At 32.9% G+C, this 13,897-nt stretch overlaps 2 protein-coding genes across 2 annotated transcripts in view; both read right to left on the bottom strand.

Annotated features, from left to right (window-relative positions):
* LOC122397492 overlaps window positions 1-13,897 on the bottom strand; it is a 140,372-nt gene that overhangs the window by 97,456 nt on the left and 29,019 nt on the right. The window lies entirely within an intron of this gene.
* LOC122397453 lies at window positions 451-1,365 on the bottom strand. The gene has a single exon (XM_043396604.1). It carries the CDS (start codon window positions 1,363-1,365, stop codon window positions 451-453), a length of 915 nt encoding a protein of 304 aa, XP_043252539.1.

Below are 13,897 nucleotides of genomic sequence, written 5' to 3'. Positions count from 1 at the left end.
TCGCGTATTTCAGCGGACATAATCGTTCCAAGCGAAACGAGAATATCTCGTTTAACGCCAGGTCTGCACGCGTTCCATTATTACTCGTGGTACCTGACCACAGTGAATAAACCACTGTAAACGAGCAATTAACTTAGTCTTGCTCAAATACATATGTGGCTGCATTTTCGCAAGTTAAACGCCTCGTAATGAGCACAGCATTCTTAAACGGTCTGAAAATATGAAATTCGGACGAAAGTAATGTTCGTAATTGTCCATGTCGAGGTGAAATAAAGTGTGTTCTTTTGTGTCTTATTGTGAGCGACGACTGTCAAATGATTTTGAGTCGAGAGAACGAAATTTGAATAATATAACTACTACAAACAACTATTTATTATTTTTATTTGGTGGCTTATTTACGCCGCATCCACTGCGAGGTTATTAGCGACGTCGGTCAGGTGGTTTTTTTCCTTATATTTTGTCAATTAATTTTGTTTCTTTGATGAATCCCAGTAGGTTGTGTAGCTTTCTGTTGGTGAGGTTTTCTTTAAGTTGAGGTTCCAGCTTGTGTTTACGGCGAAGAATATTGTGTTTTTGGCAGTCAAGGATTAGGTGGTCCGTTGTAATTGTTGTGTTGCAGTGTTCGCATATTGGGATGGGTTCCTTTGATAATATGTATGAGTGGGAGATTTTGGAGTGTCCAATTCTTATTCGGGTTATAGCAGTTTGCTCTTTTCTAAGTAAAGTAGTTGCTGTGTTTTCTGTAAAAAAGGCGTCATCTATGTTTTTGATGTGTGGTGGAGCTGTGTTTCTCCACTCAGATTCCCACTGGCATTTTAACTTGTTTCTGATTTCTTTGATTAAATCCTCTTGGGTGGGAATATTTTGGTAGTTAATTGGTGAGTTGGCTACTTGTTTTGCTATCTGGTCGGCTTTTTCATTTCCTGGAATGCCTACGTGTCCCGGTATCCATACGAGTATTATTTTGTGGCCCTTTTCTATGATTTCATGGTTTGTTTCCTGAATTTGGAGGAGGATGTCATTATCCGATGGTATGCTGCTTAGTGCCTCTAAAGTGCTCATTGAATCAGTGAAAATAATAGTGTATGTATAAGAGTTTATGTAAGAGATTTTTATAGCATGGTTGATGGCAGTTGCTTCAGCCGTAAAAATTGATGTATATGGTGCTAATTTGGTTGAAAGTGAGGATTCCGGGGTGATTACTGCGTATCCCGTGCCGGTTTCAGTTTTTGATCCGTCAGTATAGATATGGATATAGTTTCTGTAGCAATCTATAGTTTCAGTAGTTAGGTTACGAAATATTACAGGATTGGTGTCAGATTTTTTGTATACTGTTAAGTCTATGTTTACTTCGATGGGGTGCATGACCCATGGTGGTATTGTGGTTTTTCTTCGTGGAATAGTAGGGAAAAATGTTATATTGAGTTCCTCTTTAAGTTTGTGGACTCTATAATAAAAAGGTTTGGGAGTCAGTTTTTTATTATTGTATTTTGTGATGTAGCGGTCTGAAAAGGTATTTTAAAGGAGGATTTATTTGGGGTAGTAGATATTTTTATCGCTTGTGTAATGCAGAGGAGTTTTCTTCTGAGTTTGAGCGGAGGTTCGTTTGCTTCTTTTAAAATGCTTAGTATGGGACTAATTCTAAAGGCTCCAGTTATTATTCTCAGGGCGGTGTTATGTATAGGATCCAGTTTTTTTTAGTGTAGATTCCTTTCCTGAGCCATAAATAATAGATCCGTAGTCTAATTTGCTTCTGATGGTAGTTTTGTACGTGTTTAATAGAACCGTCATGTCTGCTCTCCACGTATTGGCTGCTAGTGTTTTTAAAATGTTTAGACGGTTGTTACATTCCCTTTTTAGATTAGATATATGGACATTCCAGGTTAGTTTATCATCAATTTTCGAAAGGAAAACGTAATAATGGGAGAATCGTATCTCGAGTGTCGTGTTAATTTTAAAACTTAAACTAAAAGAGAACTGTGAGAAATATTAAGATATTTCACTTATTATAAACACGATCAAATTACATTTTAGTGACAATTTGCCAAAAAAATAAAACTTTTAATAATCCTTCATCAGAAAAACTATTCTTCTCCTTCAAGATACCCCTTTTGTTTTTAATTCAAAGTACTATTTTTTGTTATGAATTAACATAGTCAACTAAAAATTACTGTTCAATGAAGTAAAAAATACTGTTAAAATTCTTTATGATTTTTAAGGAATATCTTATGAATCCCCAGTGATTTTGCATATTTATAAATCAGAATATTTGCAATACATTTTCTCGTCTGTAATTATGCAAGATACTTCGTCCTACTAAAAATAAGCAAATGTAGATTATATTTATATGTACAAATTCAATCTTGTTGAAGATTTTGAAAGTTGAATCTTTGGACAGAGGTAGAAATTACAAGGAACAAGATCTGGCGAATAGGGTAGATGTTCAAGCACAGTGATGTTTTCGTTCGCCAAAAACTGTTTCACAGATAACGATTGCGAACTGGAGCATTGCCCTGGTGTAAAAACCACCTGTTTCTTCAACTTCAATACTCCTGATTTACTGTCTGGCCATTGCAAAGTGTTTGGTTTATATTAATAAATGTTGGGGTGTTGAATAATTCCACTTGCACACATAACTTAATATGTTTGGTTATCACACATAATACAGATATGTATACAGGGTGAGTCACTTAACGTTTGCACCTGAAATATCTTTGTTATTTTTAAAGATAAAAAAAATTGAATGGTACAATGGGTCTCGCGCGATGCCAAAAATATTTTTATTTATATGTCATTTTTTTTAAAGAAATCAAGGTCACCTTCATTTTTTTAAATGGGATCACCCTTTTTGAAACACCTACAATTATAGTCCCTTCCATTAGGAATTCAGTGACTATAATTATTCAAGGTCATGATCGGGGAAAATGTGTAAGATTTAAAATATGAAAGCAGAATACCTGTATTTTATAAGTGTTCAAAATGATGGCCATTTACGTCGACACATTGCTGTAAATGGGCCTAATAACAAAGGAAAATGATCGAAAATGTCCAAACTGTAACGTAAATCTCAAAATGAAACATATTATATATGAATGCAGTGATTTTTATTATAGTAGAGGAAAACATAAAATTAAAAATAACATGAACGAGGTAATGAAAACATCGATTGAAAATATAATGAAACTTATCAGTTTTTTAAAGGACATTAATGTATATAACATGATCTAAAATAAGACTATGAAAGTTGTCGATGGACACTCATTAGCGTAGCTGTTAATACATATTATTAAAACTTAATTGTTTTATAGAAAATATTCAAACTTTTCTTTTGATTAGAAAAGGATTATTTTTTAATATCACATTTATGATTCAATAGTTGAATAAAAATGCCACTGAAATGTTCACAATAACTTAGCAAATCTGTGGATGAATCTGTGGATCAACAAAAATTTTATAGACCTTTGTTTATTGTAAAAAAATGTCAACAAAAAATGCATACATATTTTTAGAAATGTTAAGAACAAATTTCATTAAAAATGAATTGTTCATTTATATTTTCTGTGGAAATATTAACCAAAGTCTTGAATGTGGATGAAAATACAGGACTAATAATTATTCGTAAACTTTTAATTTTGTAACAAAGGCCTGCCTATATTGATAACGTCTCCAGATATACTGATGATAATTATGTTTACATTCCCTGGATTACCTTGTAATTACTGCACATAGAATGTTATAAAACAGGAACTGTACGAATACTTATTACTAGGCTGCGGATCTTTATGCAAATTCATATTATTATTAGAATTAATGAAATGGGAGCTTTGTAGAGGGTTATTTCAACCCCTGAATATAATAATTTGTATCTTACTTTAAGTATTTCTTATATTTTTGCATATTAAATGCACTTTGTAGTTTTTTTAGAATTAATCCCATAAATGCATAAACATCCGCAGTCTATTTATTACACATACATATTCGACCACATTCAAGACTTTTGTTAATATTTTTAATATAAATAAACAATTTATTTTCAATGAAATTCTTTCTTAAGATTTCGTAGAATACGTATGCATAGTACATCGGTACTTTAATGAATTTGGAAATGTAGTAAAATAAACACGATTAACCCGAAATAAAGTTTCACGCGAACTCGATACACAGGATGGAACATATACCGCGTAAGGTGACAATATTATTATCTTAATACAAAATGACGTTTCTCTAAATTCGAAATGCTACGAGAACTTATCCCAATGTACATTGGCAAGGGTTGAGTCTTGTGAAAGGTTTATGCGAACACGGCCCTCACAACGCCGTGCTAAAGCGCACCCTCGTAATCACCAGACTGCAGCTACGCAGAACAAAGGAGACCGGATCTACACGTCGCACGTAGCAACATCCTAAATAGAGACGCAGCTTCCATTCCTGCTTTGCAGCATCGAGTCACTTCGGCGACATTCTCTGCAACTTGAGTATACGTCATCCGAAGCCGTATCAAGAGTTTGCAACACGAAACAAGAACGCGATTAACTATTTAATAAACCGACCTTACTTCGCGCAAAAATGTCAGAGGGAGAGTCAAGGGGAGGGGGAGGTTTTAACCCTCAAGCACACAATTGGGTCTGTAAAACCCGAGGCTTTCGGAAAATGCGTGATATACACTCCCAGCCATAAAGATAGCACATGTGTGCTATCTTTAATTTCTCACTGACACACGTACAATTTTGGGTTTGTAACGTATAATATAGTAAGCTTACGAGCTCAGAACATGCGGATCGTTGCAAAGAGGTCGCGGCATCACGGCGTTTTGTTTACAAAACAGAAACAGTGTTGTATTCTAGGAACGAAATGATAGCACACTCCGTCTACATGTTTATAAACTGCTTAGTATTTCGCGATCTCTTAGGTATTCAAGACGCGAAAGTATTGCCTAGTAATTTACAAGAATGAGACGGGGGAAAAAATTAACGACATCAGAAATAAAGCATATTCTTGAACTGAAAAGGCAAAATTGATCAGTATCTAAAATTTCGAAAATAACTAGCAGAAGTCGAAAGGTAATTTATAATTTACTTAAAAACGTGGAAAATTATGGTAAAAAGAAGAGTAGTGGAAGACCATCATCGTTGTCACAACGGGATAAACGAACTGTTTTGCGTATAGCTTCCAATACCTAGTGTACAACAAAACAAATCATGCAAAAGGCTGGCGTCAATGCAAGTGTTTCAAGTGTTCGTCGTGTATTACAATCATGCAAGCACATTAGAAGACTAACAATAAAAAAGAAACCTGCATTAACTCCACGGCACAAACAAGAACGTTTACAATTTGCCAAAGATCGAATACACTGGAAGAAGAAGTGGTGAAAAGTGATATTTTCCGACGAAAAAAAAATAAATTTAGATGGACTTGATGGTTTAAACTATTATTTCCACGATCTAAGAAAAGAAAAATTGTCAAACATTGAGCGAGCAATGGGCCGTGGTGGAGTAATGATGTGGGCGACCATCGGTTACTTTGGTAAGACGGAAATAAAATTTATTCATGGAAAAATGAACAGTAAATATTATTTGGATTTGATAAAGCAACAAATAACAAAGCATGCCCTACGTATATCTGGGTCTGGATTCATTTATCAGCAGGATAATGCAGCGGTACATACTGCAAAACTTGTAAAAACCTATTTTGAAAAAGAAAGGATACGTGTTTTATCATGGCCTGCGCGTTCACCGGATATTAATATTATCGAAAATTATTGGAGTCAACTCAGTCAAGCAGTTTACAGACATGGGAAACAATACGAGAATGTCCACGAACTAAAAGAAGCTATTGTCGCGGAATGGAGCAATTTAAATCAAGAAAATATTCAAAAATTATATAAGTCGTCACCAAATAGAATGATTGAAATCATAGAAAATAAAGGAGGATGTACTCATTATTAAACAATTAATGAATAATTATATAGATTGATAATAAATTAAATAAATGTTTATTGCTTTATAAGTGTGCTATCATTTCGTCCTTCGTATACAACACTGTTTCTGTTTTGTAAACAAAACGCCGTGATGCCGCGACATCTTTGCAGCGATCCGCATGTGCTGAGCTCGTAAGCTTACTATATTATGTGTTACAAACCCAAAATTGTACGCGTGTCAGTGAGAAATTAAAGATAGCACACATGTGCTATCTTTTTGGCTGGGAGTGTACGTACCTACAAGGTAAGGGTGAGGAGGTCCGAACCTGGGGGGGAAAAAAGTTCGAGGGTTCTACCAGGTATTTCACAACATACTAGCCTTAGTTTTTGTCAAGCTGCTAAAATACTAAGAGCACAACCTTAAAAGTGGATCTGAGAGAGTTATACCTCAACGTCAGAAAATGAAAAAAATGTTTTGTTTTTCGAGTTTTATTGATAATACACGGTTGTGAACGGCATGCCGATTGTTTGCAGCAGCTTTCTTTAAAGAACAGCCATTTTAAAGGTAAGTAAGAGTAAATAAGATTAATTAAACAAAGAGCAGAATGGAAAGACACCACAAAACAATGTGCCAAGAACATGCTGCTAAAGACTGCTGCAATTGTGTGGAGAATAATATATAAATTTTCTATCTTATGAATTATTTAGTAAATATTAATAAAGAATGCTTTAGAACTTCGTATATTGCACTTTTTCATTCTTTTAAATCTAATTTTCATGTAAAAACTTCTAACATTTTAAGGTATTTACAACTTTTTCAGGTTTCCGTGGTCGCCATTTTTATTTGTCAGTTTTAATTATTTTTTACAAATTTTGTTCATACTGTTACAAGATTAGATGTTCGTTTATTATAAGTTAAAAGAATATAAGATAATAAATTGGAATCACACTCGTCTCTCTCTCTTTCGTATCGCTCGTTGGTCTTCCTGCTCGCGACTGCCGAATTTCGAGTATCGACTAGTTATCGATTGTCTCAATACTTAGAAGATATTGTATTAAACGCTACAAGCGATTACTTGCACGTTTTCTTATTAAAAACATCATTTTTACGTATGAAAACGGTAATGACGTAAACGTGAAAATTCATCTACTTTTATTCTAGACAGAAATTATAGTTTCAGCATATTTTTTTTCATGAAACACAACTCATGACCTTTTCACTATCGTGTGGTAAAACCCTTTTATCACTTATCAATAAAAAAGATATGATTTTTTGTTTCATTTTATCTTTTATTTTTTGATAAACGTGAAAATTCTACTTTCATTCTAGAAAGCAATTATAGTTTTTGCAACGAGTCGTTTTTGCATATTTTTTGTAATGAAATACAACTCACGACCTTTTCACTTTTAGGTGGTAAAACCCATTTACAGTTAAGGACAAAAGTAAGTGGACAGATGATGAAAATGAATATTAATGAAATTTAATTACTGTAGCATCATAATTACAAGTTTAAGTGTTATTTAACATTTATCTTTACAGTATATAGATTACTTAAATAACATTTAAAATAAATATTAACAATCGACGTAAACCGAAATTAAGTTAAAACAAGAAATGATCCAATTTCAGAGAGACAGAAGTAAGTGGACACTCACAGTTGACATATGTATTATTACGAGACAAGAAATGTATACAAACAGTATACGAAGGTCGTATTTACACATAACGGCATCGAACAAATTTTCCAGTACTTATTCAGACTTCATACAAGTAACATTTAGCGTTGAACAATATACAGGATGGTCCACGCAATTGTTTCAAGTCATAACTCCGTTATTATTGCATTTACGCAAAAATGCCAAAGGAGAAAGATAAATGGTTCGAAGAGCACTACATCTGTAGGCCTTTAAATTTTTTTTAGATGCAGCGGTGCATGTGCAATTAACAATTGCATCATTTCTTTAAATAGAAATGCATATTTTTTTCACACAGATCGATTCTTCTGTTCATTCTGCGTATAAAATGATTAGAGTACCATGGCAAAAAAATCATTAGATCTCGAGATATTTTCAATCTTTTGAACATTTCATATGTCGAATTCCATCTTGTATCTACTTCCTGTATTAATTCTATATGTTAACAAACATATTTATATGCTTTTATGTTCTTATTACTATCAAATACCCAACAAATAGTCGAACCATAGCGTCGAGTCGATTGGTCGAGTTCTTCAACTCGGCTGGAACTCGAAATGTCGGTCGCTCGCACATCCCTATTAAATAAACATGTAATTGCAATGCTATATTGGTAAAATTTCACTTTCCATTGATATCCATTTTCATCGTCGGTCCACTTACTTTTGTCCCTGACTGTATCTCTTATCAATAAAAAGATATGATAAATAATTAAAGATATGATTTAAAGAAAATGAAATTTCTGCAAAAATGTTTCACTTTATCTTTCACTTCTTGATAAATATCTTTGCTGTGCAAACTTATCCGACAATTTAACCTGTGCAGTGTTATGATTAAAAAAAAGACACTTGAATCCATGCAGTACAACTCGAGATACATATAAGCGATTAAAGATGCGATGGGTCTCACAGACCCAGTTATGTCTCTACGTAAGTATTTGAGCGTGTGTGCTTAAGGGTTAAAACGCGTTCCTTGGTAAATTAAAATTCCGAAAGTCGTCCGATTGTTTTCCCGATTACGAATACTCTTCTTCCTCGCAGGTTCGAAAATAAAAGATAGATCACAGAACTAAATGAACACTCGCGATCTTCCTCCCTCGAGATCACGAATACAAATGAACGTTCGAGTTACGGTAAATACGTTGCAGACGCGTTGTAATTTTAGCCTATGACACCGTATTTGACAAGGACGATCCAACGTCGGTAATATCGAATTTGAGATATATCTCAGCATGTTACTTTGGAAGATTAGGGTCACAGTAGACTGACATTTCAGACGTATGAGATCTTCCCTTGGGTTCGCAATATTTCATCAGTGACTCGAAGGTTAATCGCGATGTATAGGGTGTGGCCGAGTTAAATGCTCAAACTTGAGACACGAGTGTATAACAGAATGGTGAACGCGATATTTAAATTTAGATGAACGTTCCTACATTCTGATAAATAACTTTAGAAGTACATATACCTCCGGAAGAAAAATTTGTATCACAAGTTTGAGCATTTAACTTAAATGAACAGTTACAGGTTTTGGATGAAAAATCAGAGGCTGTAAGGATATTCTATTGTAAACCATAATTATCAATTTTCTGATGCTCATCGCCATTTTCGCGGACGAAAAAAGTACGAAACAAGCGAAGAGCTTGGACATAGAATTTTGCACATTTATTTTTACAACAGAGAAGAAACGATTTAAAAGTTAACTATAAAGTTATTTAGTACAATTGTGCAATATTAGATAAACGAACGTAAGCTCAGATCGTAAAAATTGATCCGTGTATGGAATATCGGTAGTAACAATTGTCTGTTGTCAATCAACTGACACGACACGAAAGAATACATAACCGATGTTGTTAAAATCTGTTTTCTCGACAAGCCATAAAATAAGACGAATATTCGCTGCACTAGAAAATGAAGCGTGAGTGTAAGGAGAAAATCTATCGCTAAAATGCGAGTCGAGGCGAACGTAACGTCAACAGGAACGTTTTTTGCATCGTTCGTTCTTTTTGACGTTTTCCAACGGAGCGAAGGTAAGAAAGACGTCAGCGTACGCGTCGGGATATATTGGAAGAAAAAAAGGAAGCAATTTGTTTCGGCGTAACGTACGTTCACTATACTTCATGCCCCAATAACCTACTTCCCCGTAAATTTCTTCCGTAGTCTGATCATCCTTAAACTCCGGTTCCTGCGAAGATCTACTTGGAACCCGTCGTGGATAAAATAATGGTCGAAAACGAGAAAAATTTTTAGTACTCGCCGAAGAAAAAGAATTTTTGCGTAATTCTTTTAGACCGCGGTACTGTCATTTTGAGGATCTCGACGAAGAAAGAGATACGGTTCTTAACATGTTCGCGGACAATAAAAATTTTAATCAGCTGCAAAAATGGATAATTTATTCTTTAGCCATTACATTAAAGTGCATAATAATTTTAAAAGACAAAAACTACACAGGGTGTTCGGTCAACTCTGGGAAAAATTGTAATGGGAGATTCTAGGTGCTAAAATAAGACGAAAATCAAGGATACTGATTTGTTGATTGAGGCTTCGTTAAAAAGTTATAGAAACATTTTCGACTACACAGTATATTTTCGGTAAAGAATTTTTTTCTCAAAAGTGCGTAGGAATTCGGGGGTATTTGTATTCACCAAAAATGATTGTAATTGACCCCCGCAATCGAAAATAATTTTTCCAGAATGATTTGAAATTTTTTAATTTAATTTTTTAATAACTTTTTAACGAAGCCTCAATCAAGAAATTGTTATTCCTGATTTTCGTCTTATTTTGACCTCTACAATTTCTCATTAAAATTTTTCTCTTATAAATTTGAATGTTACAGCATTTGCGTCACTTTGCGTTACAATGAAACTTAATGTTATAACATTCACGTACGCGAACGCATTAATCACGAGTAATTTATTTTTCATTCTATTTCATTATTTTTAAGGTCTCCCACATACGTCGAGCATTTAGAATATCTCGAATAGAAATGTTGTTCGTTTGAAGAAGCACACATGTCGTAATGAGAAAAATTTTTGTTTTCATGGTCATACTTCTCGAGATTTCAAGGTCATCGAAATTTTGTTAAAATTCGCTAAAATTAAGCAATCGATGCATTAATAAATCTTATTTAATTTATTTAACTTCGAGGTATCAATTCTTTTACGAACGATACAGCCTTCCGAACGAATGAAATTGTTTTATAGAAGTGCCACGAACAAAATGACTAACCTAGTTACGAACAAAGAAACGGGAAAAGAGCTGTTTCTACGGAATGCACAATTACGTAGCTCTCGCTCGCGGAAACGTGTGTATTCGACGATAAGGGAAGTACAAACGCCCCGTGCGACACGCTGTTTGCATTTCACGATGAGTTTTTTTTTAAAGCACGATCGTCCGAAGAAAGTGTTAACGTCTTGTAACTTTAAGGTAATCCGAAAGACGAACGTGGAAACACGTTGGAAATCGAATAGTATTTTCTTACGTTTAACAGTACGCGACTTGTATACTTAATGGATGTGGAATAAATGAGCCGTTTATTTTGAAAGTGGCCTATTTATCTTCAAATCGAGATATTTAAAGGTTTGCGTTTCAATGAATTTAAAAATATACGTATAGGATACTAATGAGTCATACTGCTTAAGTGTATCTAAGGGTGTTAAATTTATAGTTCCTATTAAAATAGTGGCAATTATTAAGCGAATAATATGCGTTTTCTTATCAAGAATGGAGTTAGGCCATTTTCAAAATTAACAACCAAATTCATTATAAAATTTGAAGGTGCCCAAGTCCATTCAACATAATTTAAGATGCTTCAAATTGAAAAAAACAATACTGAATTTATTTTACATGTCTTTAAAACACTTTGGAAACATAATTTATGCCATTCAAAACATTTTTTAACTACATAACGTACAAAATTACAAACATAAATTTATTACAAAACAATTTACTACTCATCTACATTTTGTGCGTGTGAAAGGGATTTGAAGAAATCATGATGTTCCGGTGGTATACCGTAATAGGTCAGTTATGTCCTTGAATTTTGCTGTTGTAATTTGTTTGATATTTTTATACAGTAGTGTCAATACAATATTTTCGAACTTTCTTGGTCTACCCCGACGTGGTAATAAATTCAGGACTTTAAAATTTTCATTCTCATTCATTGATGTCTTATAGAAAATTTTATACGGTTCATTTCTGACAAAACGCATCCAACATATTTTTAACCAGTTTATTGATTCTCCATCAGAATTCTTTACCCTTTTAAAAATTGCGTCTTCGAATAATTTTGTTGATACAAAATCTTCTTGTCTCGTTTCATTTACAATAAAATTATTACCTTCCCGACACTTTTTAATAATCTTGTAATAATCTCGGGGAACGAACAGTAAATAATTTTTTTTTAATGACATTTCTACCATGCCAAAATCTCTATCATTTGGTAAAAACGAATGTCCTGATATTAAAAATTTATGATCTATGATTTCCACATTATTTTCCAAAGTTTGGACAATTTTTAACCACATTAAAGCTACTTTAATGTTTCTATTTTGCCCGGCGCACATGTCACTGTAAGCTATAATGTGTTTTTCACTTCTTAAATTTTTAACATGTTTTAGAATGCATGAAACAATTTCTTGAGCACCTCTGGATGCAATAGTTTCATCCCAAACGTACATGTAAACATTAAATATCTTGATTTAAGTATAAATGGAGTTAGGCCACTTTCAAACTACACGGTTCAATTATTGAACTAACTCTGAAAACTTATGTGTCAAGAATTATCGTATTTGCTCGGAATATAAGCAACCTGAAATGCTTTACTGATAAATATCATGAAGTTGTACATGTAACCATGGTAACAGGAAAAAATTGAAAAATGGAGTTAGGCCACTTTCAAAATAAACGGCTCAAATATTAATCAACAGTGTGAATGTAAACTATGAAATCAAGCTAACACTTATCTATTCGTTATGTTACAAAAGAAATGTAACGTACAATAAGTGTCATTTAAAATCGTACACCTAGCAATTTGGCCGATTTTCAGTTAATAAATCTTTAAATATGAGGTAAATGGTGTTAGAAATTTAATATTCATAGATAATGGACAAACAGATCTATGTGAATATATTAAAAACTAATTTAAAACAAAGTGCTGAAAAAATAGAACGTTTAAATAATTTTAAATTTTATACCGACAACAACTCGCAATATAATTTTTACGTGGTTTGAACTTGGCTCTAAAGTTCTTGAAACAGCTTCCTAATTATCCGACATTTATGCAATAAAAAATCTGTGACTACATAACATTACAAATAAGGAAACTTTCAGAAAAACTTTAGAAAAATTTAGTTAAATCCATGTCTCAACGACTACAATCTGTTGAAAATGCACGTGGATACCCTACAAAATATTAACAAAGGCCGTATATAGTGACAATTTGCATTTGTTATGCTAACAATTACTGAAAGTTTCTGTATTATAGTTATTTACTGTAACTGCATTTGCTATACTAACAATTACTGAAAGTTTCGTTCCACTTCTGTAATATATTAAACAAAAAAGCATTAAACCATATACCTGTATTTGTATTTTAGTTATTTATTGTAAATTTTACAATTTATAAATGAATATCGACTGAATCACTAGGTGTACGATTTTAAGTGACATTCATTGTAGATCGTAGGTATATTTTACTACACTGTGGATCATAACTATAGCATCACTACAATTTTCAAGGATTTCGAAGTATAATCAATAATTTTTAAATATTAGTAGTATTACGCAAATCAGGCTGAAGTGAAATTATAGTAACAAAAAAAGGGCGAACATAAAATTTATTTAAGATAGAATATAACAATAAAATAAGTATTTTACAGGTTCGCAACTATACCATCAATTATTATAAGGTAATAACAATATTAAATTATAATGAAATAATTAAGTTATAATTTGAATAAATAGAACGGAAAATTTTAATAATGAGTAAAATTGCAATTCTTTTTCGGTAAGCTATTTACCACGTGGAATTATGTTAATTAACAATAAAAATCTACGCCGAGTCAAAATTTTATGACAAACACCCTTGAAGTGAAATTAAAATGAAAATGGCGCTATACTTTTCTAATGATTGTGTAATGTTTTTCGTGATAATGAAGTTCATTATTTATTTCTTCATGTCATACAATTACTTTCTTTGAATTTTTTTTACATTAAAAAAATCTTTAAATTGTGAGTGGTGCCATAGTTATGCTCTTCAACGTAAAATATCAAGGAATTTTTGTCGATC

The sequence above is a fragment of the Colletes gigas genome, unplaced genomic scaffold, assembly GCF_013123115.1.
Source record: "Colletes gigas isolate AHSC1104 unplaced genomic scaffold, ASM1312311v1 Colletes_gigas_Sc00009, whole genome shotgun sequence".
In the NCBI taxonomy this organism is placed as follows: domain Eukaryota; kingdom Metazoa; phylum Arthropoda; class Insecta; order Hymenoptera; family Colletidae; genus Colletes; species Colletes gigas.
The sequence above is the reverse complement of the archived record's forward strand: the minus strand, read 5'-3'. Positions and strand labels throughout refer to the sequence as shown.